We start from the raw sequence: 27,540 nt of genomic DNA, 5'->3' as shown, positions 1-27,540 counted from the left end.
TACCCCAAGTTGCCCAAGGATGAAACCTTAACCACTAGATCTTGCCCTAAATATCATTCTGCCCGGCCCTTCCGCAAGGATAGTAAAGATGGAAGGAGATAACGAATCTACACGACGAAGACCCCTCGAAGTCTTGAAAAACCTTTAGGAGTTCCATTGATAAAGATCGAGCACCATATTGACGACATGCAGTTCATCATCTAGTCCCTCCATTTTCTTCCAAAGCCCATTCAACTCGTAATGAAGTCAATGCAATTCCATTTCACTCTGTCATGGGCTTTTTCCACATCAAACTTACAGAACTCCGGCTTCGCCAGATCTATGATAGAATTGTATGCATTCATTTGCAAGGAGAGCTCCATCAAGGCTTTATCTTCCTTTAATGAAAGCACTTTGAACTCTCGAAATAATCCCTTACAACACTCCTTGAAGCCTTTTGCCCAAAATTTTAACTAGGATCTTCTAAACATTGTAATTTGGGGAGAGGGGGGTGGTTTTGAAAATAGTGAGTCAACGAGGGTAAATTTGATGGTGGAAAGGTACTTAACAGGGAGATAGTTATAGGAAAATAAAAATTTAGATGAAGTTGGGTTGTGGCCAAGAAGGTAGTTAGGGGTTCGGATTGTATGCGGTGGGTGAGTGGGCTAAAGTCTCAAAGAAGGTCGGTGAAGATGATGAAGGGGGGAGAATGATTTTTTTTGAGAGAAAGATTTAGAGGAGAAAAGTGAGTTTTAGAGAATGACTCCCCCTCACTATACTATTTATATAAGTGGAGGGTGTACAATGACGATAATACCCTAATGAACTATACTTATTCTAACACTCCCCCTCAAGCTTGAATGTATAAATTATACATTCCTAGCTTGTTACAGATATCACTTGGCGTTGTGAACATATCAGCCAACTGATCTGTAGACCAAGTAAAGACGGTACAAATTTCTCCTTTCTGAATCCTTTGACGAATGAAGTGACAATCGACTTCGATGTGTTTGGTGCGTTCATGAAAGACCGGATTTGTTGCAATGTAGATAGCAGCCTTATTAACACAATACAACTGCGAAGGAGATGTAGACACGACCCCGATCTCAGATAAAAGCGATCTCAACCAGATAATCTTTGTACTCGTGTGTGCCATCGCTCTGTATTCTGCCTCAGCACTAGACTTGGCAATGACATCCTGCTTTTTGCTCTTCCACGATACTAGTTTACCCTCTACAAAGGTACAGTACCCAGTAGTTGATCTCCTATCTGCAGGAGACCCAGCCCAATTAGCATCAGAGAATCCTTCAATTCGCATATGACCATGTCTCTTGAATAATAGACCTTTTCCAGGTGCACCCTTCAGGTATTTAAGGATTAGTATTACTGCATTCCAGTGTGAGGTACGTGGGGCTGACCACCCCACAGCATAAGATATATTTGAGCGAGTGACTGTAAGGTATATGAGCTTACCTACCGGTCTTCTATACCTGCCCGGATTTTCCAACAGATCCCCTTCCTCTGGAATTAGCTTTGCATTGGGATCCATAGGTGCAGATACAGGTTTTACTCCAAGATTTCATGTTTCTTCCAGTAAGTCCAACACATATTTCCTTTGTGATAGAGATATCCCATGAGAGGAATATGCCACCTCTATCCTAAGAAAGTATCTGAGACGGCCCAAGTCCTTTGTAGCAAACTCCTTTTGTAAGAAGGTCTTCAATCTCTGTATTCCCCCTGAGTTACTACCTGTAATGATGATGTCATCAACATACACCGTGCAGAAGACTGATGACTGAACACTAAATGGTCTACTACACACTGTCTAAGCCCAAAGCGCATGACGGCCTCACTGAATCTACCAAACCATGCCCGTGGAGATTGTTTCAAGCCATACAGTGATTTCTTAAGGCGACAAACAGAGGAGGACATCTCCCCATGAGCAGCATACCCTGGAGGCTGCTCCATATAAACTTCCTCATGGAGGTCGCCATGAAAAAAAGCATTCTTGACGTCTAACTGATTAGGGCCCAACCATTATTAACTGCCATGGAGAGTATCACTCGCACTGAAGAAATCTTCACAACTGGTGAGAATGTCTCATGGAAGTCAACCCCAGATGTTTGAGTATAACCCTTGGCAACCAGACAGGCCTTCAACCTTTCAACTGTCCCATAAGGTAAATACTTGATGGAGAACACCCAACGACAGCCTACAGGTCGAGCACCAGCAGGAAGAAGAACATGATCTCATGTCTGGTTCGAACGGAGTGCACCCATTTCTGGATCCATAGCAACGTGCCAGCCTGGATGTTCGAGAGCCTCCTGTAATGACTGTGGTAACACAACAGAAGATAAGGACGACATAAAGGCTTGAAAAGAAGGGGTCAGACGATCATAAGAGACAAAATGAGAGATAGGATGTGTTATAGAATGAGATCGAGTGTGAGATGCAATAGGAGAGTCAGAAGCAATAACAGAGGAGGGTAAAGAAGATACCTGAGTAGGTAAGTCAGGGACCTCGACAGATGAAGGCGATGGTTCGAGTGAAGGAGGTGGAGGTCCATCTTTCTTCAGACGTCGCCGATAGTGTTTGGTTACTGGTGGTGGAGCCACTGGTATGGAAGATGATGGCGGCGAATCATCCATCGTAGTAGGCTGTGAGGGTATCTGAACCGAGTCAGGAATCGAAGGAGGAGATAATGGGGCCTCAGGTTCCAAGGGACTAGTAATAGGAGCAGATGAAGGGCTAAAGAATGCCTCAGATTCAAAGAAGGTAACATCAACTGACACAAACCATCGACGTAGTCAAGGACTATAACAACGTTAGCCTTTTTGAGTTCTAGAGTAACCCAAAAAGACACAACATTCTGACCGACGATTGAGTTTGTCCAGACCAGGACCTAGATGATGGACGAAACAGACACACCCAAAGACCCAAGGTATGAGAGGGAATGGATCCTGCTGAGGGTATAAGACCTGAAAGGGAGAGGATCCACGAAGGACAGAAGAGGGAAGACGATTCGAAAGAAAACATGATGTTAAGACGGCCTCCCCCCAAAATGACTTAAGAACTTGTATCTGAAACATGATAGTTGGAGTAACTTCAAGTAAATACCTTAGTTTCCTTTCAACGACACCATTCTGTTAAAATGATTCTTTATTTCAACATGGAAATTCTGAAAAGCAGTGAAGACCTGAGAGCGGTCTCTCAACAAATACACCCATGTCAGACACGAATAGTCATCAATAAAAACTACGAAATACTTAAAGCCATTATTTGACGCGACCCTAGAGGGGCCCCATACATCTGAATGAACAAAAACAAAAGGACTATCAACTCGACTAATGACTCGGGAAGGAAAGGACAGCCGGTGGTGCTTCCCGAGTTCACAAGACTCGCACTGGAACGAAGAGACAGAAGAAAGAACAAAGGAAGTTTGCTGAAGGCGCTGAAGAGAAGGGTGACCAAGACGGCAGTGCCATTGATAGGCGTCAACAAAGCTATGCAAAACGGTAGGAGAAGGGCTGCAGTCAAGGCGATAAAGTCCATCCACCTCACGACCCGATCCAATCGTCTTCCCAGTCGAAAGGAGGAAGTAATAGTTTTTTTCAATGGTAGTAGCTTTAATAGAGAAGAAGACTGAGAAAGTCCACCCATAACCAGGAGTGATTACAGCCAATTAGAAGATAAAATAAAAAATAAAAATACACCCAAATAAACACCTCCTATGGACGCAAGAAATCGAACATTTGAAATTCCTGTCTGTTAACTCCTTCCCTTGCTAGTCTATCTGCAACCCCATTTGCTGATCTTCTGACATGAACAAAGGAAACAGAAGAACCTTCCACTCTATCTCCAATCTCGTCAAACAAATGAGCAAACCTCCACAGAGGAACCATAGAACCCTTAAGCCATCTTATCACATTGAGAGAATCTCCCTCCAATACCAGCCAATCTAAACTATTTCTATTCACATAAATAATACCTTTGTGGGCAGACTTGACCTCCGCCTCGCTAGCATCCGCTACCCCAATTGGTCCTGAAAAGGCCCAAGAGACCTCCCCTCTCGTATCTCTTAGGACACCCCCAATGCCTACAGGTCCTGGGTTGGCGGTGATTGACTCATTGAAATTAAGTTTCAGCAATCCATTTGGAGGGGGTTGCCACTGCTAGATAATTAAGGGCCAAGATTCCTGACTATTACATACCACCCTCCATCCCTCCCATAACTCAAAAGCCGAAACGAAACGGAAGAGTGGAAGAGCTTTTGCCTAAGCAATGGTTAAAGCTATAACTTTTAAGAATAAAAAATAGGAAGACTTTGCCACCCCTCTAAAAACCCTATCATTTCTTTCTTTCCATAATACCCACAAAACAGCAAGGAAAGAGAGTGACCACAGGACTTTTCCTTTTTTTTCTTCCAAGGTGTCAGCAACCAACATTCAAATAAATCTTGAATATTCAATGGGAACACCCAATCTGTCCCAAATATAGACAATATGCCACCCCATACCTCTCTAGCTACTCTGCAGTGAATAAATATATGGTCAACCGATTCTCTCGCCTCGATGCACAATGCGCAATGGTCTACAATCAACATATTGCTAACCCTCAAGAAATCCACTGTTTGAATCCGCCCACATAGAGCCGCCCAACCGAAAGTACATACTTAAAGGGGAGCTTGGATATTCCATACTTTTACTTCAATCGGGAGCACATGACAAAGAACCAATTGGTTGTGGAAGGTTTTGACAGTAAAAACCCCGATAGTTTCCCATATCCAAACCCTCTTATCTGCCTTAGAAGAACTGATGTACGTGCCTTCAAGCAACTCTAGAAGTCTGTCAATCGATGGAATTTCTCAATCGAACAAGTTTCTTATAAAGGCTGGCTTCCAAATCATTCTGTCTCCAACCCTTTCCCAGCGGTCTTTAACCATGACATCTTTGTGAGATGCAACTGACTAAGTCAGGGAACAAATCTTTCAATGCAATGGGAGAGCACCAGCTCACACCCCAAAAACCAGTGTTGCATGGATTCGGATTAGCGTGTCGGGATCCGACATGGTTTCGAGGTGTCAGATTCGGCAAACCCCCAAAAGTAGGATTCGGATTCAGTAATTTTTAAATAAAATAAAATTTTCAAAATTTAAATATAAATTTATATATATATATATATATGTGAGGAAATGGTTTGTGAGCAGCTGCTCAGATAAGCTTATCTGAGCAGGAGCTCACAAACCATACGGGGGCCACATTTTTGGGGGTACAAAGCATTCATTTGGAAGGCCCTTCCATGGATAGCGTGTTTACCAAAAATCAGCCCTATAAGATTATCCTAACCCTGCCATTTGTGGAGGGAAAAAATGGGCAGAAACATTGACACACACTGTCTGTCCATTTTCCCCTCCACCTTTGATTGGGTTAGGATGATCCTATTGATCTGATTTTTGGTACACACCCTATCCATGGAAGGGCCTTCCAAATGAATGCTTTGGATCCCCCAAAAAATGTGGTCCCCCTATAGTTTGTGAGCTTCTGCTCAGATAAGCTTATCTGAGCAGCTACTCACAAACCATTTCCTCTCTCTCTCTCTCTCTCTCTCTCTCTCTCTCTCTCTCTCTCTCTCTCTCTCTCTCTCTATATATATATATATATATATATATATATATATATGGGAAAAGTGACTATGAGTAGCCCCTCATATAAGCTTATATGAGGTGACGGCTAGAAATACGGCTGGCCCAGATTTTTTGGGTGATCCAAACCATTCATTTGATAGGCCCTGACATAGATAGGGTGTGCCCAAAAAATCAGCTCCATAGGATCATCCAAACCCTTCGAGCTGTGGAGGTGAAAAATGGGCAAATTTGGACAAATTTATACCCACCCATTTTCACCTCCACAATTCGAAGGGTTGGGATGATCCTATTGAGCTGATTTTTTGGGCACACCCTATCTATGTCAGGGCCTATCAAATGAATGGTTTGGGATCACCCCAAAACTGTGGGTCCACCGTGTTTCTAGCCATCACCTCATATATATATATATATATATATATATATATATATATATATAGCAGAAGAGAAAAGAAGAGAATTTTTTGAAAATTCTATGAGAATTACACATCACTTTTTTTGACTTTTTTAACAAATGCACCCATTCAACCCACATATTTTCAATCCTACCCCCTCCTTTATGCTTTTTAACAAAGGCACCCATTAAAGCCACATAATGTCAATCTTACCCCCCTCCTTTATGGTTTTTTAATAAAAAATCTATTGGGTGATCTTAACTATCCAATTTAAGAGGAATTATGTAAACCTCTATAGATTGGAGGGCTAGGATCAGCCTACGGAAATGATTTTTGGGGACAACCTATTTATGTTGTGTTCCATCACATGGACGGTTTGGATCAACCTATGATGTGGTCCGCACAGTTCTTTGTCGGCCCCTGCATTGCACGGGGTTTTTTACTAGTATATATATATAGGGAAAATTGTTCGTGAGCTTGAGCTCGAGCTCATATAAGCTTATGCATATATATTCATGAAAATTTTGAGGGTAGAGGGTTGAGGCGAGTTTTGTATTGGAGGAACGGGGTCGATGTTCGAGGGTCGAGGTGCTAGGGTTTTTATTAAAAGAGTACAGGTTGTGCATTCATATAAAAAAAGTTAAGAAGAAAATATGTTTAAAGGTTTACAGGATTCGCATTTCAAAAGAGACAACGATGAATCGGATTCGCTGGAAAAAAAACAGGATTCGTACGGGATACGGCTATGACAAGAATCCGGGTGTGTCCCACGTGAATCTATGTCTGATTCAGATGCGGAGACGTGTCGACACGGATTCGGCAAAGGGGGGCAAAGAATCCATGCAACATAGCCAAAAACTAATCCTATCTCCAGAGTAGACTCTGATACCGCGGCTGAAATTGTGATTCATTCGCATTATATCTCGCCATATTGTAACTCCGGATTTTCTGAAACTATTCATTGCTTTCCAATGACCTGACTCTGCCCATATTTATTCTCTATCACCTTAGCCCAAAGAGGAAGTAATAGTATACTTAAAGTACGTTCTAAACAAGAATACCCTTGGGGAGATCAAGCATAATAGGAGCAACTCGTACAAAAGATCAATTCACGATGATGGTTGGCAAATCCGTTATAATATGCGATGAAGAGGGAGTAGGTTGGTAGTGTATCCGGAATGTGTTGAACGATAATTGTATGCGTATGCCTGTGATTGGGCAGCAAGCGCATGAAAAATGCAGGTTCGTCGGCGAGAGTTATGGCCTCCTTGCGGTGGCAAAGTTGGTTACCACTACAGAAGAGTTTGACTGGTCAAGGGGATGAGCAGCCATCCAAAGGATATAGATTGAACTTGCATTTAACCAAGGACTGGAATGGCGAAGAAAAAAGAAACAGAAAACTGTGTTTCAGTTGTGTAAATTGAGAAGTATAACCAGTAACTTGAACAATGAAACAGAATTTAAGTCCAAAACCAAAAGCTCTTTTGCTATTCATTACTCTCTCTTTTTATAGAAGCATTACTCCTTACACTTGGCTGAATAGAACATTAGTCATGAAACACCAACCATGCGTTAATTAGCAAGTTGGCAAAATAGCATAAGCAGTAACTCTAAACAAAATTATTCAGCAAGTAGGCAAGGAAAAGGGAGGGTGGTCTTTCTACGAGAATAGAAACAGAACATCCACTGGTTTCCTTTATTTCTGTTTTCAGCAACCAAGGAATAGAAAACAATTCTTTATATTAAGGAGATGACAATGAAAATGGAGGGCCTTATGGGGAGTTTCCAAAGGAAACTAACAATTACAATAATTTGAGAATGGGACGAAGAATGGCTCACGAAAATGGAATTTGAAAAGTAACCATTCTGGAAATGAGAATTTGAGAATGGCAAGTAACCATCATTTTGGAAATGACTTGAGATGAGCTAAAATCAACTAGAAAGTACCTAAATTGGACTACTAAAAGAATGGAGATTACTAAACTTATTCACTTTCTAAACCTTGATGGCCAAAAATTGGAAACCCGCCATGAGTGAAATTCCGAATTTAGCAAGGTCACCATGATGTCCGATGTCATCAGATGATGTCAGCAAGATGTCACCCATGTGCTTAGATCTTCTCTCTCCTACTCCATTAGGTGGGATCGACTTGAGCTGTCAATCTTGGATGCGCTTGGATCGCCTAAGAGCCTTTGAATGATTCATTTTTTTATGATAGCTCTAGGTTAATTCATCGGCTTGGTCTCGATCTGAACAATCCAATCTTCGATCTGAGTGTTCTTAATGATCTGATCCATCTGATCCATAATCCATTTGATCATCAAACTGATCGTCTATCTGATCAATTGGTCAGGTCTCATTCAGTGCGTACTAGGCTAATAGGCCAAAAGTCAGCAATACAATCAGCTCCATCTTTAGGGATTAAGAGAATAAGAGGCACTCGTGCATCTATTAAAGGTGCATCCTTCAAAGAACTCATCATAAAGTAATTTCGCTTGGCATATTGCGTTGTACGAGTGTCGCAAGAACGTGGGTCACCCAGTGCTGTACTTCTGTAGTCACTTGTGGGTCGGTCTCGTCCAGTCACCCAGTATTGTACTTTTGTAGTCACTTATGAGTGTTTATGCCAATATATGTGAACCATAGAAGCTAATGGAAGGTATCAACTTACACTTTCAAGAACATTTTAGCATGCTTTGCATTCTGAGCCATCTATAATATCAAAGCAAGTTGGGAAATTTGACCAAGGTAAGTTACTCCTTCAAGGGTTTCCAATTTTCCCAAGATAAGTTGAAAAATCTTCTGCTTTCGTCTTCATCTCTCCTCTTCTATTTTTGGTTTCTTCATCATTCATTATTTTCTTTTCTTTTCTTTTTTTTTGCATATCTCTCCACTTCATTGCAATCCTCTTCATTCTTCTCTATTACATATACCATTCTACCAACCTCTTCTTTCTATCTAGTTCTTTCTATATAATCTCCCTCTCTCCTATGAACCGATGCATTAGAAGTTTATTTAAACTCTCTATTCTTTAGGAGTTTACAAATTTAACCTAATTTAAATTAGAAGTGTGTTCACCAAATTTTAACTTGGATTTATTATAGTAAAACCCAAGTTTCTTTTAAGATAAAAGAGAATCCAATTCATGCTCCTTCATCTAGCTCAACAACCCCCACCCCTCTCTTTCCCTTTCTAACCTTATTGAACCAACTCCACTCATTCATCAAAATCTTTCTTGGTTCAACTTCCGCAACTAATTTGTCCTCCTCTCTATCCTCTATCCTGTGCCTTTCTCTCTCCTCTATTGCTCATCTTTATTTCACAAATTCAACAAGAAACAAGTGCTTTCCTTTGGCAAATGCAATTGTCACCTTCTTTTTTTCCCAATGTTAACATATGTCCCCAAATAGGCGCAATTGTTACCTTCTCGAAGATCCTACACTCCTTGACTATCTCAAAAACACCATCTCTTCTACCAGCTTACCTCTCCACAATGGAAATTCTAACTTTTCCAGGACCCTCTAACCTAAGTCAACAACACCATTTCTTTTTGGGTTGGCCTGCACCAATCCTCAAACCCTCAACCTTTGATGTTTAGAAGACATTCTATACCATCATGGCATCAACAACACCATTTCTCTTCTACCAGATTATATCTCCATCAAATAAAGGAATGAATTCTGCGAAAGCGATGATAAAAAGATTACGACAAATGAAAGAATTTACAAACTGCAAGTTGGTAATGGTACTCTTAAGCGTAGAGGTTTACACCAAAATAGTTGGCTCATACCTCTCATGGCATACACATAGCAACTGAAAGCTCAAGAAAATCATTTGAATAATCAGTACAAAACAGTAACTGAGACAGTTCTATTGATGAATAGATCTGTAGATGCAAGAATTTGTGCAACTCTCTTGTTTGAGTATAAAGTTATGTCTCTAACATGATAAAGTGATGGGCATGATCAAAGGTTCGGGAGTAGAATATGAAAATGCTGTCACATCTGAATTTGAGAAGCAACCATCCCTCCCATGGTTTTAAATTTCGGCCGAAATACAGAAAGTTCGGTCGAGATTTCAGATTTCGGTTGAGACCGACACTGAAACCACCTAAATCCGAAATTTCGGCCAAAATTTTGGTAGAGTAATGAAATTTGCTCCTTTATTTGCCAAAATTCGGCCGAAATTTCAATATGTCCGAAACCAAAATTTTAAACCTTGATCCCTCCAACCCCCAACCCATAACATCAAATCAACCTCAAGATACATGCAGAGTTTCATCGTCTTCTGATCAAGAATGTACACAGTGATTACATCCAATGAGAAAGTATGTACAATAAATGTCAATCATCTAAAGACATGTACCGGCACAATAAACCATTATAGGCAGGTCACTAAAAATTAAATGTCAATCATCTAATGAATAGGCAGGTTGTGATCAGCACAATATCCCAATATTCTTCCGTAATAGAAACCCTAACAAACGCAAGCAGAAAAAACTACATAGAAAGAAGATTCATTTTTACAGCAAATCACCTTTAGAACAACACCAACAGGAAGCAGGAACTCCCTCCCTCTTACCCTACAAATATTTAAAAAGAAAAATGTACGTCATGCAGTCCAACAACACAGAATCTTGTAAACAGAGCATTTCAAATTCTAAAACAAAGGGTTAGCATTGCTCACAAAAATCCAAGCCTCGCACTTCCATTCTGAAGGTAATACAATTTATTTGTCACAGAAGACTGATCTTCTCTTACACATCTGAAAGGATAAGGGAAAAATTGCAAACTTAAAGAATAATATAAATTTAAAAAAAATATAGGTAGAATATTAAAAAAAACAGGTATGTCTGATGCATTTTTCGCCATTCAAAAAAAATGTAAATTTAAACGAACACAGAAAATACAGGTAGAATTGAAAGAAAATCGAAATGAGGGTCGTGAAATCATTGGCAAGAAAATGCATGCGGCTGATAAAATTATTGATTGGAGTAGAAATAGGTTAAAAGTTATGCTTGATGCATTAAAGCTAAGATTTCTAATAAAAAGGGCCAACAAATGTGATGATTACAACATTGGCAGTCTCTTGTAAGAATGAATGAAAACACTCTAGTTACAAGAGGTTCCAATTTAGTGGTGTTTTTTTCATGAGTGCCAGAGATAATCCATTGGCAGTCTCTTGTAAGAATGAATGAAAAGGGAGATGGCCCAATGACCGAGGTGGTCAAATAGAAGGTAGCTAAATAAAACAGTAGAAAGTAAAGGCAAACTACAAGATATCCTTCGAGAGTGCCAGAGATAATCAAAGGCCCCTGAAGTACTATGTCAATCGACCTGACCAAAAATCTGCAACGAGTCTCCAGACACCCTTAGTAGGGCAAGAGCATCGGCCTCCGAATTAGCTGATCGCCATACATGTACAAACACAGTGATATGACCCCAGGTGTATCTTGAATCTTCTCAATGGCATCTGCAAATATCCACGGTTATTCGGAGTCCTCCTGCAACCACTTGATCATGTTGAGTGAGTCTCCTTCTAGGATTATCTGATCTAACTGTGAATGGTTCACATACCTTCTTTTTTTTTTGAAATGGCACGGTTCAGATACCTTACTTCCTGAAAAGCACCTAAATCTCAGACGTGATTGAATTTTTTAAACTGATTGGACCAAAAATTTGCCCACAAAGTTGAACCTAGGTCGCAGGCCCTCCTAGAAACATTGGCTCGACCAGGTTTCCACCCATGACTTGTAGAAAGAAGATATTGAGATTATTATGAAGGAAGGTTTCATGCCCATTGGACGAACGTAGAGAAAATATGCCTTTGTAGATAGCAAATTGATGCAAGAGCATCCCCTGGGCATTTTACATCAGCCTTCATATCTCCTTAGGGTAGTTGCATTAGTAGACTACCTAGTCATTTTCTATCATTTTTAGGTGTCTTTGCATGCCATTTTCACATTTAGTGTATGCCCTTAATGGTCTTTTCCAAATTAAGGGTAGTTTAGGAAGTAACTTTGAATTAGGGCTGAGATATAAAGCCCCTTATTTATCTCAGCCCCTCATTTATCTCCTTTCCTTAGTTTTTGATGATTTGAGTTTGGGTAGAGAAATTTCTGTTTTGAGAGAGCTTGGCTCCTCTTGTATTTTCATCTTCTTCCTTGAGATAATGGAGTTCCAAGCTATTGAATGTAGCTTTTCTTCCATTCCTCCCATCTATACTTGTTGAATGCAAGAATTTCATTTCGTTGACTCCGCACTTGATTGATCGCCGTGCGTCCCCTCGCTTGTGGTAAGATTGAGCTCCCTATCCCTTAAAAAATCCAAAAAAAAAATTATTGATTTAATTTCAGCGATCTAGAAATTACGCCTCCGATCACGCTCTACATCAATTTGGTATCAGAGCCAAGTTCGCTGGAGTTTCTTAATTTCAGCCGTCTTGGAGTAGAAGAGCAACAGATCTGACCTGCGGATCGCTGGAATTGCAAGTTATGGTCTGAGATTGCCTTTCTGCTGCAAATGGACAAAGTTGTGACCGAATCAGGTGATGTCCTTACCTGAAAATTCGTTTTCAGCAATTAAATTTGTAGATCATCCTTGAGTAGCACCTCGTTCCTCTTTGAATTTGCAAGAAGTTCTAGGAATTGAGATTGAAATTCCAGTTTCAATTTTTCTCCATCCACTCGGTTAGCAAGAGTTTGCTGTGCCTTTGGAAATTTTTGCGATCTGCATGATCGTTTTGGAGGATTTTTCACTGATACTCAACTCAACTCAACTCAACTTAACAAAGCCTTTGTCCCAAACTAGTTGGGGTCGGCTAAATGAATCCTTTAGAAAAATTTCATAAAGAATGTGAAACGAATCTATCCGGCTCTAATCCTAGCTCTAGTTGGGTTCTTTTACGTGGATCATTTTCTTCCATTCTATCCTATCCAAGGTCATGTTCTCTGTTATGTTCCTAGATATCAAGTCTTTCCTCACCGTTTCTACCCAAGTTGTTTTCGGTCTGCACTACCTCTTTTTACTCCATCAATTTGGCATGAGTCGCCTCTTCTCACCGGAGCATCCAAAGGCCTACATTGGATATGTCCAAACCATCTTAAGCGGTGCTTTCTCATCTTCTCCTCAATTGGTGCCAGCCCCACCTTTTTACGAATGTCTTCATTTTTAATTCTATCTAACCTTGTGCGGCCGCACATCCATCTAAGCATTTGCATCTCCGCTACACTCATCTTATGCACATGCTGCTTCTTGGTGGCCCAACATTCTGAGCCGTACAACATGGCTGGCCTCACAACTGTCTTATAAAACTTTCCCTTCAACTTGGTAGGGATTTACGGTCCCACAGAACTCCTAAGGCAAGCTTCCACTATTTTTTCTCTGATATTGGAGGAAAATTCATGAAGAGAGTTGTTTTGGAAAAGAGGGTTTCTATCTTGGTTTGCAAGCCTTCCCTTCCGGCTCTATGTGCTTGATCCTTGTCGACAAGAAAAAAGGCAAAAGAACATTTGCTAAAGGAAGTATCAAAGGAAGCAGATCAAATAGCAGATCTCCATAAATTGCAAGGAACGGTTGGAATTCAAGGATTTTTGGAAGCTGCTGTGAAGAATTCCTCAGGAGTTTGCCTCTACCAATCAATTGCACAATCACCAATCAGTTGTAGGCTCAAATTATAGGCACCTACTCTAATCAAATACGAATACTCAGATCCGAGTGACATATCTGCCACTAGGTTTGCGATTTTTGCCTTTTGATTCTCCTTCAGTTGGTTCAAAGGAATGCACGTATGGTATTTGATGAAATGCATGTATGATATTTGAGGTTGGAATGCATGTATGATATTTTAGACAAAATCGAGAATTCCTCAGGCATGGAAGTTGCTGCTATTATCTTGTTTATGAATTCCATTTGTTAGAAAAACTGGACATAATGTCCTGATATCTTTTGTGAAAGAATTTGGGTCCATTATAGGCGTAAATTGATTATCGTTACAATTCACTATCTAAGAGTACTTTGATGCTAATTGAATAAATACACTGGAGTGCTTCAAGTTTTTTTTACCAAAGCATCAACTACTTGTAAAAATGTCTAGTTCCAAAGGCCTATAGGTGCAGTTGCTATTGGAATTGCGGAAGCGCATGTGGCCCTTGTTATTGCTCTCTTCGCCATAAGTCACCTATATCACTCAACTCAACTCAACTCAGCCTTTGTCCAAAACTAGTTGGGGTTGGTTAATGAATCATTTAGAAAAATTTCATGAAGAAGGTGAAAGAATCCACCCGGCTCAAATTGACTAAGTCTAATCCTGACACTAGTTGGGCTCATCAGCATGGATCATTTTCTTCCATTCTCTCTTATTCAATGTCATGTTCTCTGTTATGTTCCTAGCCATCAAGTCTTTCTCACTGTTTCTACCCAAGTTGTTTTCGGTCTGCCCCTTCCTCTTTTTACTCCCGTCAACTTGGCACGAGTCACTTCTTCTCACTGGAGCATCCAAAGGCCTACGTTGGATATGCCCAAACCATCTTAAGCGGTGCTCTCTCATCTTCTCCTCAATTGGTGCCACCCCCACCTTTTTATGGATGTCTTCATTTTTAATTCTATCTAACCCTATGTGGCCGCACATCCATCTAAGTATTCGCATCTCTGCTACACTCATCTTATGCACATGCTACTTCTTGGTGGCCCAACATTCTGAGCAGTACAGAATGGCGGGCCTCACAGCTGTCTTATAAAACTTTCCCTTCAACTTGGTAGGTATTTTACGGTCGCACATAACTCCTGAAGCATGCTTCCACTTCAACCTACCTGCTCTGATTATGTGGTGAACATCCTCTTCAATCTCTCCTTTCTTATGTAGGATTGAACCTCTTGTCCAGTCGTATTTACTACATCCTCACCCCGCCTCCTTAAATTACTAAAGTTGCACTCCATATACTCTGTATTAGTCCTACTTAGTCTAAAACCTTTCAATTCCAAAGTAGTTCTCCATAACTCGAATTGAGCATTAACTCTTGCTTTGGTTTTGTCAATTAATACTATGTCATCTGCCTCAAAACATTCAAAGCCACTTGAAAGCTAAGGTGTCGGAACATGGGAACGATATGATTCTCCTTATTAAAAGCTGGAGTTAACTTGAAAGCATACACTGTTGGTCAAGAAAGTGCACACGCTGAAGCAAGGTAGTCACTAGCTGTTGAGGATTGGAGAAACTTGAAGTTGTGATCGTGAGAGTGGAGGTTGATTTAAGAACATCTATGAAAGTCTCTAAGGTTTGGAAAGCTTGTGATGTGGATTTTATATTACTTCTGTTTGCTTGAGAACTCAACAATACAGAATTGTTTTTGAAACTGACTTGCAGCTTGATTACATTAACTTGCCACATGACATCCATCTCACACATCTTTGAATATTTCTGGGTCTGAAGAAGGTACATCTGTGAAATCGCTGCATACATGCCTACTAACAGCTGAAATCGCTGCATACATGCCTATTAACAGCCCTTGCTCACTATTTTCTTTAAGTGCATTGGTTTCATTTCGTTTGGATTGTGGTCCCAATTGAAAAGACAATGAGATTGCAAATCATTAAAGCTTGGAACTAGCTTATATAATATCGACGCTAGGGGTTACAATTTTACCAAATACAGAGGGAAGCAACAGAATTTAGAACACAACAGTGATACTCATTAGTTCTCTGTTTTGAAATTTCACCACCATTAACAACCCTTCGACTGAATCTCTTTACAAGATGTAAAAGACTGTTGACTTTGCCTCTGATTGGTCACAGAAATATGGCATTTTGCTGCTGTTGTCTGCCTTATTTTAAAGGAATTTTCACTACTTGTTGGAGCTAATATCATCTATCATTGTCTATACCTGCTTTCCAACTGGGCCATATTTGCCAAATCCTTCTTCTCAAAAAAAAAATATTTGCCAAATCCTTCTCAGCCAAGTCTAGCCTTGCAAATTAGGACTATCTGGACTCAGGATTCAGAAGATACTAGCTGTTAGTTACATTACAAGACAGACACTTCCCCGATTTTGTGAATCCTGCATGATGAAAGGAGAATGAGCCAAAGGCTAGCAGTTGGTTGTTGTAGCATCTGAACATCAGAAACTTTAGTGAAGCAACAGTCCAGTTGTGAGCAAGTTTTTCACAGCTACTCTTCAGACCTGCAAATCTAGTGGACCATTTGTACTAATCTTGCTTCCTACCAGAGATGAGATTGTTGATGGCTACAACTGCATTAGTGCATGGCAGTATCTATAACTGCTAAATAGATGGACAGAACAGTAAGTGTCATTTTAGTTTAATGCAATCTGTTCTAGAGGGAATGGAGTTCCACTAGCTGTCGATTACCATAACCACTTCAGAGATAGAGGAAGTTCTTATAGCTGTGGTTATCCTTGAAGGAACGGATTTTGTTTTTTTCCCCTTTTCAGATTTTAATACTCAAAACTAGTATCAGTTGGGCAAATATCTTCCATGAGCAGCTTGTTGCAGTGAACAAAGTCCCAGGCAGTAAAATGTTGCCTTAATCTGTTTTGTAGCTCTAGCTCAGTATAGTGCTATTGTGATCCAGTTCGAGAGCAGTTGGACCGGCAGTGAATTGCGGTTTCGATTTCAGCACCACCAGCTTCAGTTTAGTATTGGTGTGAGCTAGAGTTGTGTTGGGTTCACTTATGTAGAATTCATCCAAGCAGCCACTAGTGAGACAAACCTTGTCTTCGTTTACACCTATGGAGCCACGATTTGTTCCTCACATCTATGGCTAGGGTGATGTTGAGAGTTGAGACTGAGTGCATGATTTGGGCTGACGCACTCAATGCGTATCACAGATACTATGGCTTCAACCATCGTGAGACATTACGGCGTGCCAGAGAGACTATCAGTCTATGTGGATGCTCATAGAAAGAGAGTGTCGTGACTTGGACAAACCTCCATTCTGCCGATGGGAGCATCCCGTGATCGCTTGTTGAGGATTTATGCTCTGACAAAGTATCGACAACGACATGATGAGGAGAGAGCCCAAAATGCAGGTGGGAAAAGTTCTTGGCCCAGCATCGCCGAGAACGGGAGGCTCGCCATAAAAGGAAGGACGATCTTGTTGACCTCACCATACAGATCCAGAGACGAAGGGGAGGGAGAGGATATGGCGGATACTGAGGATTTACATGGCCAGTTAGAAGTTATTGAGACCATCATTTCAGAGCCAGATGATGGTGGCAACGAGCTGGACACTAGTGATGTTATTGACACAAGTGGTGAGCTTGTTGTCCTTGATAGTGAAGCCGGCGATGATGATGAAATTGAGGCTACGACAAAGCATGTTGAGATAGAGTCCGCCGCACAGTTAGTGAGCACAGTAGTAGATGAGGAACATACACTTGCATATGTCGCAGGTGACATCACCATTACCACAGTTGTAGAGGAATTCTTGGCAGACGTTGTTTATATTGAGATGGTGCTGCCCACAGCCGTTACACCTGATACAGATGAGATATTTAGTGGGATTACAACAGGTTGGCATGATGGACGACTATACCACTGCCACTTTCAACATATGCTTGTTTTGATATGGACTACTACCCCTCCAAACCGCCAAATTCGCAAGGATAATCCATTATTGATGAGACGCATAGGGCAGATTGATTTCTATGGATTATAACTATCACTAGTGGATCATCTACATTTTTTACCCAGGCGGAGTCCTTCCACTTCGAGGCCGATGGGAACTCGAGGACGAGTTCTTTCAAGAAGGGGTGTTTGATGCAGGAGCATCCCCTGGGCATTTTACATCAGCATTCATATCTCCTTAGGGTAGTTGCATTAGTAGACGACCTAGTCATTTTCTATCATTTTTAGGTGTCTTTGCATGCCATTTTCACATTTAGTGTATGCCCTTAATGGTCTTTTCCATATTAAGCGTAGTTTAGGAAGTAAGTTTGTATAAGGGCTGAGATATAAAGCCCCTCATTTCTCTCCTTTGCTTAGTCTTTGATGATTTGAGTTTGGGTAGAGAAATCTCTCTTTTGAGAGAACTTGGCTCCTCTTCTATTTTCGTCTTCTTCATTGAGATAATGGAGTACCAAGCTATTGAATGTAACTTTTCTTCCATTCCTCCCATCTATACTTGTTGAATGCAAGAATTTCATTTCGTCGACTCTGAGCTTGATTGAACGTCGTGCATCCCTCGCTTGTGGTAGGATCGAGCTCCTTATCCCTTAAAAAATCCAAAAAAAAAAAATTTATAGATTTAATTTTAGCACGATCTAGAAATTAGGGCTCCGATCGCGCTCTGCATCACAAACACTCTAAGAAGTGCCTTTGAATACACTCCTGCCATGGAGATTCAAGAATCAAGACTCTTTTTGGAAATGTGTGGTACTATCTCTAGGATGTGTACTTGTTCATGTTATCATAATCTTAGGGAAAGGAATGGCCGAGCTGTTAGATAAGCAATTTTTTTTGTGTGGGTGTGGGTGTGCGTGGGTGGTGGTGGTGGTGGTTGTGTGTGTGTGTGTGGACGGGGGGGTGTTGTTGTAACGAATTAATTATTTGGAACGAAAATACGTAACATGTTATTTTGGTTGTGGGGTTGCTTCTCTGCTCCACTATTTGCCTTCCTTTTTGCTTATATTTATACACACTTGTTCAAAAAAAGCTCTTGAACTAAAGGAATCACAATACAAAAAGTACAACAGATGTCCATGGCGCCAAGTAACAAACTAAAAACAAAGACAGTATGATATAAAGGTTAAAGCACGGAAATAATTCCTAATTACAGCTTGTGGTATGGATGGATAAGAAAAAATGAGCGCACCTTATTACAACTGCTTTATTAGTGTATCCTTCTCGTCGAAGACGATATGCATTTCGCACCAGACTCATGGGCTGGAAAGTCAAAGACCCATTTAGATATATGACATCGATGAACCAGATCAAAAAAATAAGGAGCATGGGAAGTGGGCAGCGATCGATAAATATGATGGGTGTAGTAAGCTGGTCTTTCAAGCTATAGAATAAATTCAACTGAAAAGTATAAGTAAGAAGATGTTCGGGTATAGAGCTTTATAGCCTGCTAGCTAGCTATAAAGCTAAGCGAGAGAGAGCACAGCGAAAAGGAAGAATGCGACAGCAGGGCAATGACGCTTCGAACTGAACTTTGCTACCGGTGCTATGTTTCCTCATCATCAAGCCCATACTCTGGAGTGTATCCCTTAGCCACCAACCTTGCTTTGTATCCATCAATGGACCCATCTGCTTTGGTTTTGACCTTGTAAACCCATCGACATCCTTTGCTTCTCTTCAGGAAGAGGAACGAAAGCATGCCATAATATGAAATGTCTAAACATGCAGAAGGTGAACTCTGGGAAAAGACGTGGGTACCAAGGTATGAAATTTCGGTTTTGGTCTCAGCCAAAAACGAAATTTCGGTGGCAATTTTGGTTTCGGTGGAAATTTCGGTGTAAATCTTATAACTTCGGCCGAAATTTTTAAATTTCAGTTTCGGTTTTAATTTCGATCCCTGCCGAAATTTCGGATTTTGGCAGACATTTAAAAACCATGGTAGGTACTGCCACTAATAAACCCAACGAGTGAAGGATCAGCAAGATTATAGTATCAAGATTGTGGCGTAAAAGAAAATGACTCACATAGTTACGCTTTGGCATGATCAGAAGTCGAACAAGTCTCTCCAACCCATTGCAAATGAAGTAACTGAAAAAAACAAGGAAAATTGAAACTTAAAGAAAAAAGATGAAAGAGTAGGAATACAATGTTACTTTAAAAAAGCTTGTCACTTAGAAGCCGGAGATAATGAGACAACAAGATGAACACAAACCCAAAAGTACTACAATTTATTTTATTCAAGGCTTTGAGGAAATGAAAAGCATTAAAGAAGGATAAAATAACTACATGAACACACAAGATGCCAGTTGCATTCATGAGCATCAATAATGGTACTGCTCCATTTTGAAATAAAACAAAGTTGACTTCCCGATGTTAATTTTAAAGACAAAAGGTGCATGTCACTTTGTGACTCGCTAGCGGATCACCTATCCAAATTGAAAACTAATGTTGATTCCCATGCCCGAACCATATATTATGGAAAACTCATACAGATAAAAAACAATAATAATGCCAATAACTATACTCACCCACCCATTTCTGATGACTCTTCTTTGAGAGAAACAAGTTTTTCGGGGTCAGCACCTCTCAAATGGCAAAGTTTTGACTACAAAACAAATTAAAAAATCAAATATATGAGGCTACAATAAAAACAAAAGAAATAAATGTGACGATAAAAGGTTACAAAATCACATAGTTGTACAACTCAAATTGATGAAAAAGCAAGTCAACACCCCATCTGCATGTTAATTTTTTCTCTAACCAACATAAAGGCGTCGCAAGCATGTTGGCCTTAGTGAACCATAGAGAATAGAATGAGAAAATAGTTCATTACCATCAAAACAATTGATAATAATAGTAGACGATTACCATTCAAAAAATAATAATAGATGATTAAAAGGAATGTGAACTGATGTATATTGTGCTGCACATTTAAGAAATGGCAAACGAACGAACACAAAAAAGGTAACACCTTGCTATTTGCACAGCAAAAATCATTTTAACATAAAGGGCACCGATGCCAAGCATTCATTTTCACCCATTTGCAATATTGAGAGATTGAAAAAGAAAATTGGAACCCCAAATTTGGCCTTAAAAAGACATTCTTAAATCTTAACATGACGGATTTTAAAGTAGAATCCAGAACTCCTGATTGAGCTTAAGAGTACTTTCGGGGCATTCATTATTGTTCATGCATTCTAGGGAGTTTTAAAGAGTCTGAAGTTGAATTTATGGATTTTAAAGAAGAATCCAGAACTCTTGATTGAGCTTAGAGTACTTTCGGGGCATTCATTATTGTTCATGTATTCTAGGGAGTTTTAAAAAGTCTGAAGTTGAATTTGGCAGTCCCCATTCAATGACAAGCCACGTGAAGAAGACTGGGGGATTGCAGGTTGGGCAGATGGGATTTCACTTTATTTATATTTGGATATATCAAATACGTTGGGGACTTAGATTAAGTGGGTTTCAAACCTAGTATCACACAAAATCGTGCTAAAAGAAGGTACAAATTGTTGTGTATTGAATTTTGGAAGTGAAAATTGCATAAAATATAGCTTCTTTGGGTTGGGTTGGATATTTTACTAGTTTCTAGCCTATAGGATGCTATTTGCTTTATGGCTTAGAAGAGTTTTAAGAATGTTTATGTTCTTTTGCTGGGAATCTTAATAATTTTGATGATGGGATAAAAATTTTGATTTCTCTCTTTTGGGTGTGATGCTCAAAGCTTTGTGGCATGATGCTACATGATTTGGTGGGGTTTATTTTCCTTGAAATAATTGCAAATTTCAGATTAATTATTCCACAAGGTTAGAATAAGAGAGATTTCTCACTATTTATTGAAAAATAAATTCCTGGAGATTTCCCATAAACTAATGTGATCACAGATACCCGGCTAAGTGAAAGCCTTTCAAAAGATAAATCTGGAAAAAAAAAACACTTTGAAATACAGGTGTGACAACCCAAGAGGAGGGGTGAATTGGTCAATTAGAAATTTTAGGCTTAATTAAGGGAAGATTAAAAATTAATCCACTAATTAGTCTAACCCTTGTTCAAATAGTTATATTAATAAAATCTAGGGTTTAGACATTCTAATCATGCACATTTGCTAACCCTTGTTCAAAAAGATATTATAATGAAATTAGGGATTATACATTTAATTCAAGTGCTTTTACTAACCCTTTTTCCATTAAAACAATAAACAAGTTAGGGTTAGAGATTACCAATCACCACTCGTGCAAGAGAAGGAAAGGAAGAGAGAGAGAGAGAGAGACAATGAACACAAGATTTATAGTGCTTTGGTCTATCACAAGACCTACTCCACTCTTCACGTCCGCGCGTGAGTTTTACTATCTCGATCCTCCTTCAAGGCTGGATCAATAAGCCATTACATGACCAAGTTTTCCATTCTCAAGAGCCAAAGCGAAGCCCATCTGCACGAAGCCTTCGGCAAGGGGACACACCCTCATATGCCGTCTTCACCTTTCTTAATGGGCCGAAGAGGAGACCCTCGTCTTCATGATTCTTAACGGGCCGAAAAAAAGACCCCCATTGAAGAACAAAGAAAAAATGAAAAACTCTCAATGCCTCTTAATAGGCAGATTACAACTTTGTAAGCTCACAATCACTCCAAGAAAATACAAAAGTAAAGCCCTATGGAGTGCCTCTTGATAAGATGTAGAAATGGAAGATCAAAGAGGTTTTTGCTTTTGAAATAAAATGTTGATGCTCAAAGAGAAATGGGATTTGATCTTTCTCAATTGTTCAAAAGCTTGTAGAGATAGGATTTAATCATGTATATATGGTATATTTGAAAATATGACCGTTTGGGGGTAAAATTGTAAAAAATTGGGTTGAAAAAGTCAACCTGCAAAAGCCCCAACGGCTAGTTTGCCCGACCGTCACGGTCAACCGAGCCACCTCGGTCGCCCGCCCCTATCTGGGGCCCTTTTATATTTTCAAACTTCTTACCGTCGCAGCCGATCGACCCCATGGCGGTCGTCCGGCGAGGTCAACCTGTTTGTTCAAAAATTTGGCTCAAAAACCTATCAGCGGTCAACCGACCCATGGCGGTCGCCCGCCCAAACCCATGACGGATTGTTCTGTTTTGAAACAGACACATATCCGTGGTCGCCCGACTTGACCCGGTCAACCGGCCTGATAAATTTCGAGATGCCCTGGAATTCCAGGTTCCATCCCGCGGTCAACCGGCCCTGTGTAAAATTCCATTTTTAACTTTAAAGATCAGGGGCTTTGGGGCCATGGCCTTTGGGCATAAGTCCTAGGTTTTCAAACACGTTTTGTGGTGTGTGTATGGTTTTCAAAGATGTAAAATGATAAGTATGAAAACCATTTGAAAACCTATTGAAAGTACAATTTAAACATAAAATCAAGAGGACTCCAAATAAGAACCTTGAGTCTTCTTGGAATGTCTTGGCTCCTTTGCACTTCTTTGGACTTCTTCGGCTTGAGTGAACATCTTGAACATTGTCTTGGCTCTTGTGACTTGTCCTCCAATCTTCAATGCATGTTGAGGTACATGAGGTGTCACCATGACATGTTCAACTCCAAACTCCTTCTCGACACTTGTTGGGAACTTGTGGAATCTTCATGATGAGCTTCTTGACTTGAACATCTTCAAATGAGGATGTCTTCACTGTAGGTGCAAGCTCTTGGTTCCTTTGATTCTTGATCCACAACCTATGTGTTGAGAAGAGTTGTGTAATGGCGATTATGACATTAAATTCTTGTATCCAACACAACACCTCAAAGCAACACATTAGACAACAAATGCTAATCAATTTGAGTTTGTTAATCATCAAAACAAGAAGGTAAGGTGAATGATTAACCCATGGGAACCCTTGGGCTTACACACTTCAAATATGGTGTATTTCCATTAGTGGGATCGTTAGAAACCATGCTGTCAGGATTATCTTTGCATGTTATCATCATTATGGTGTGAAAAGCAATATTCAGGCAAAGCTAGGAGCAATCTTGAAGGCCTTAGTTATGATAAAGCCTTTGGATTCTTGAATGATTGGGTGGAATCAAATAGCAAGGTCTTAATTGACATGATCGTTTCTAACAAGGATCCTCCTTGGTCATTAAATACTATTGCCATGAGCTTCACTCTCTTATCCTTGATTTGAAGCCTGAAATGACACATCAGTTTAGAGAGGGTAACCAGGTTGTGGATCACCTTGCTAACTATACTTGTAGTTGTAATAAAAATAATGTTTTTGGCATTTGAAAGATCTTCTTACATTGGCTAAAGGCGTTGTGAGATTTGATGTCTTGGGAAGCCCTTGTATTTGTAGCAGTAGCAAGTAAGGGTTTTTGTGTATCTGTTGGTTTTTTGTTTCCCGAGGTAAAGTGGCATGTCCCCCTCATGTACTTTTGTGACTCCTTGGGCATACCAAGCATTTGTAGCAGGTAGGTCTTTTTATTAGTCTTATGGATCTGGAGGTAATATGGTATCCTCTCTCTCTCTCTCTCTCTCTCTCTCTCTCTCTCTCTCTCTCTCTCTCTCTCTCTCTCTCTCTGTACTCTATTATTATAAAAAATTTAAGTGCCGACCCAAGTTCCTAGATAAATTCTAGGTTAAAAAAACATAGGCACAACAGTGCAAATGAATGTAGACATGGCAGTCTGAACGGACATGTTGGAGATCCACTAAAAGATGCAGTGGTTCGTGTAAGTCTAATCCACCAAAAGGTTCAAAGGAGTTCAACCAGCAGATTCTTAGGGCCTTCCTTTGGTTATCTTAGCAGTTGGAAGAGAACCCCGCTCAGAGTTCTAGTTCACTGCTCGTTAACACTCGAAGCGGGCCTCCAACTGCTGCCAAAAGCATGATTTGTAGGGTTCAAGTACGGCACTACACCTCGAAGTGAGTGACAACTGTCAAGAGCTCAGGCAATGGCTAGACAAGAGAGATCCGAGTTAAGGTATAGGAAGTGCCAAAAGCTCATATATGGGAAGAGGAGCTCGGTAACACGATAAGATTTGTAGAAGAAAGGAGCACGCATGCCAGGAGGATGACCAGCATGAGAAATTTTAATGTCTTCATCAATAGTCATCAACTGGTAGATATTCCTATGGAGGAGAAAATCTACACCTCAAACAACGGAAGATGTCGGGCTATATGGTCCGCTATACTCGGAAACATTGGAGTGAAATGGGTTTTTTCGAAAAATATGGGTACTATTTCATATAGTTAAGAACCTGATGAAACTTGAAAGACGTTGAAAAATTTGCTTTGGATGATGACTCCAGTTGCTATGATGTGAGGGGTTCAGAATGAAAGAAACTCTAGAATATTTAATGTGAAAGCCAATGTGTAGGGACCTTCATCTCTAATATCAAGATTACTATTATTCGTTGGGCTAAGGCTAGGGATACTAATTGCATGTTTACTGTTTCTGAAACTCAAAAAAATTGGAATAATGTGGTGTGGGATAGGGCTGGAAAATCAAAAAAGAAAAAAAAAAGATGGTGAAGGAGATAACCCCCTGCTCCTAACGCTCTATAACTGAACTTCGATGGAAGCTCAAGTGGAAATCCCGGCTTGGCTGGAATTGGAGGGGTCATAATGAATGAATTTGAAGATATCTTAATTGCATTTTCAGGCCCTATTTGTATAGCTGATTCTAATGCAGCTGAAGTTCATGCTATATTGGAAGGCTTAGAAATTATTTCAGATCGGCCGAGTGGGCACATAAGCACTGAAAGTGCCTCTACAATTGCTATATCTTAGGATAAAGGATAAAATAATGGCCCTTGGAGATTCACGAACCAAACTCTGCAGATCAAAGAAACCAATTCCAGATTGGATTCAAGTGCCACCCTTGTTCCTAGATCTTCCAACATTGTCGATGAATTTCAAAAAAGGAGCTAACATACTGAATATGATTGTATATAACTCCTAACCAATTCCTTGAATTGGTTGTATTTTGAGCATTGTGCTCCACTTTCTGCTTTGACTTTTCTAGGCACCACTCATCCCTTTTTTCTTCAATAAATTTTCCTTATTTCAAAAACAAATTCTCCACTGTAGAAAACTTAAGAAAATAGCATGCTTCTAAAGTGTAATTTACATGATATTAACTAATCTGTCCCTAATTTGTTCACAGAGAATCTCCTTCTTCTCCTTTTAAAAGGAGACAGATTCAAAACTTGGGTAAATTAACTACACTTGGACAGCCACCATATCAACTAGAGCATTCATTACTTGAATCCAAATGAAAGTATCAAATTTAGTCATGACTGTTGACTCAATGTACAAGCAAAACACAAAAGAAAAAAAGAAAAAATAAGAGTTTAAAATTAAAAAAACAAACCTTCAACATAATAGGAAGATGTCCAAGATTGAACTTCTCTCGTACTACCACTGTTCCACCGCTGTACTGGAAACATACTTCAGCAGAAAGTTTACCCTGATATGAAAGTCCAGCTTGCCTGCACTGCTCTCAACCAAAAAAAAAAATTGAATTGAATTCAGTAATTGCACACACAGAGGAGTTAGTGCTAATGCAAATTGAAGAGAGACGGCAATCCATCCAAAATCTAAGGCCATATTTGGATTGCAAGAGTTTTTTGGAAAAGTTTGGAAAGGGAAAATAGTTCTAAACTTTTCTACACTTTTTACACACGAAAAAACCTAACTTGAACCAACCCTGTTCAATATTTATCTAGAGAGACCTCCAATTCATCATAATCATATTATTTTCTCTATGAAGGAATCATAATCATATTATTTTCCACTAAATTTTCTGGAAAAGTTTGGAAAGGAAAAATATTTCTAAAAGGTACTACTTTTTTATACACTAGAAAAGATAAATTCAACCAACCGTTTCCAATTTTTACTTAGAAGGACCTTCAAGATATGATAATATCTCTCTAAATTCACCTCAGTCATACCATTCCCCTTCCCCTCTAAATTTTGGAAAGAAATTTTTTACCAAGAAAATTTTCCCACCAAAAATGTTTCTCTTGCAATCCAAACAGCGCCTAAATTCAGGAAAGAAAATTATTCCAAAAAAAAAAAAAAAATTATGTGAGAAATATTTTTCTTGCAATCTAAACAGGGTCTAGTGTTTTACCTCATTAGGGAGCACGAGTTCACGAGTCCCTTTACGTTTATCACCCTTTTGTGGAGAGAGTAATTCAGCATTCTCAAACCAAAGTGAAACATGAATTGTCAAGGAAAAACAGAGAGAATGAGAGAGAATAAGTGAAAACGAAAAAAAGATGGGTAACATAATAAAGGATATTTCGAAGTTGGGTTCCTGTGGAAGTATCAGTAACTGTGACAGGATCGATAAGGGAGAGCATTGTTTCAAGACCCAGTTGAATGAAGTGATCGAAGGACTCTATATGAGGCTTGAAAAGCTCACGCAGCGAATCAAAATCTGGGTTTTCTGTAATCCTTCCCATTTGTTCTTTATCTGTTCATCCATCATCATCGAAGTCAAAAAAACTCATAGCATCAGTTTGTTACATTGGAAAAAGGAAGCAAAACGTACCTATTGATTTATTGAATGAATGATGAGTAGAAGATAAAATAGAAGAACTCTGCGAGCGAGAGGAGAGGAGAACGTAGTGGTATGAAAGGTGTTTTCGGCAGGAAACCCTAATGTGCCCCCTAAACCCTGTGTCGGGGCTTCTTTTTTTTTATATACTCTTGTCTCCGTCTATAACAGAGTTGAATTTCGAACTTAAACCCAACCCAAAACCCTGCCCCCTGGGGGTGCACCTCGGTCGGGTAGCATAGGGTTGGGTCGGGTAGGGTTTGCGGGCCCCAACCCGAGGAGGGTCAACTCGAACCCTAACCCGAGCCCAACCCGAGAGCCAACTCTAGGGTAGGGGTGTCAATGGACCCAGACAGTTCAATGGA

The 27,540-nt window shown here is 39.9% G+C and overlaps 1 protein-coding gene across 2 annotated transcripts in view; it reads right to left on the bottom strand.

Moving 5' to 3' along the window:
* The window catches only part of NRPA2 (nuclear RNA polymerase A2), a 106,591-nt gene extending 79,263 nt beyond the window's left edge, over nt 1-27,328 (bottom strand). Inside the window, exons 1-9 of one of the 2 annotated variants that reach the window (XM_077389664.1) lie at nt 27,170-27,328; nt 26,918-27,091; nt 26,747-26,829; nt 25,985-26,107; nt 20,180-20,256; nt 19,676-19,739; nt 18,844-18,914; nt 10,702-10,779; nt 10,552-10,597 (exon numbers count right to left, since the gene is read on the bottom strand). In XM_077389664.1, coding sequence (XP_077245779.1) covers nt 10,552-10,597; nt 10,702-10,779; nt 18,844-18,914; nt 19,676-19,739; nt 20,180-20,256; nt 25,985-26,107; nt 26,747-26,829; nt 26,918-27,080 — 705 coding nt within the window. In that variant the 5' untranslated portion in view covers nt 27,081-27,091; nt 27,170-27,328. Of the gene's footprint in view, nt 1-10,551; nt 10,598-10,701; nt 10,780-18,843; nt 18,915-19,675; nt 19,740-20,179; nt 20,257-25,984; nt 26,108-26,746; nt 26,830-26,917; nt 27,092-27,169 lie in introns of those variants that run through there. The other variant, XM_077389665.1, reaches the window with a different exon arrangement.
* Nucleotides 27,329-27,540: the final 212 nt, after the last annotated feature.

This window comes from Tasmannia lanceolata, unplaced genomic scaffold (genome assembly GCF_043159265.1).
Source record: "Tasmannia lanceolata isolate RefF3 unplaced genomic scaffold, GAP_Taslan_0.1 ptg000008l, whole genome shotgun sequence".
NCBI classification, from domain to species: domain Eukaryota; kingdom Viridiplantae; phylum Streptophyta; class Magnoliopsida; order Canellales; family Winteraceae; genus Tasmannia; species Tasmannia lanceolata.
This window is presented reverse-complemented; position numbering and strand designations above follow the sequence as displayed.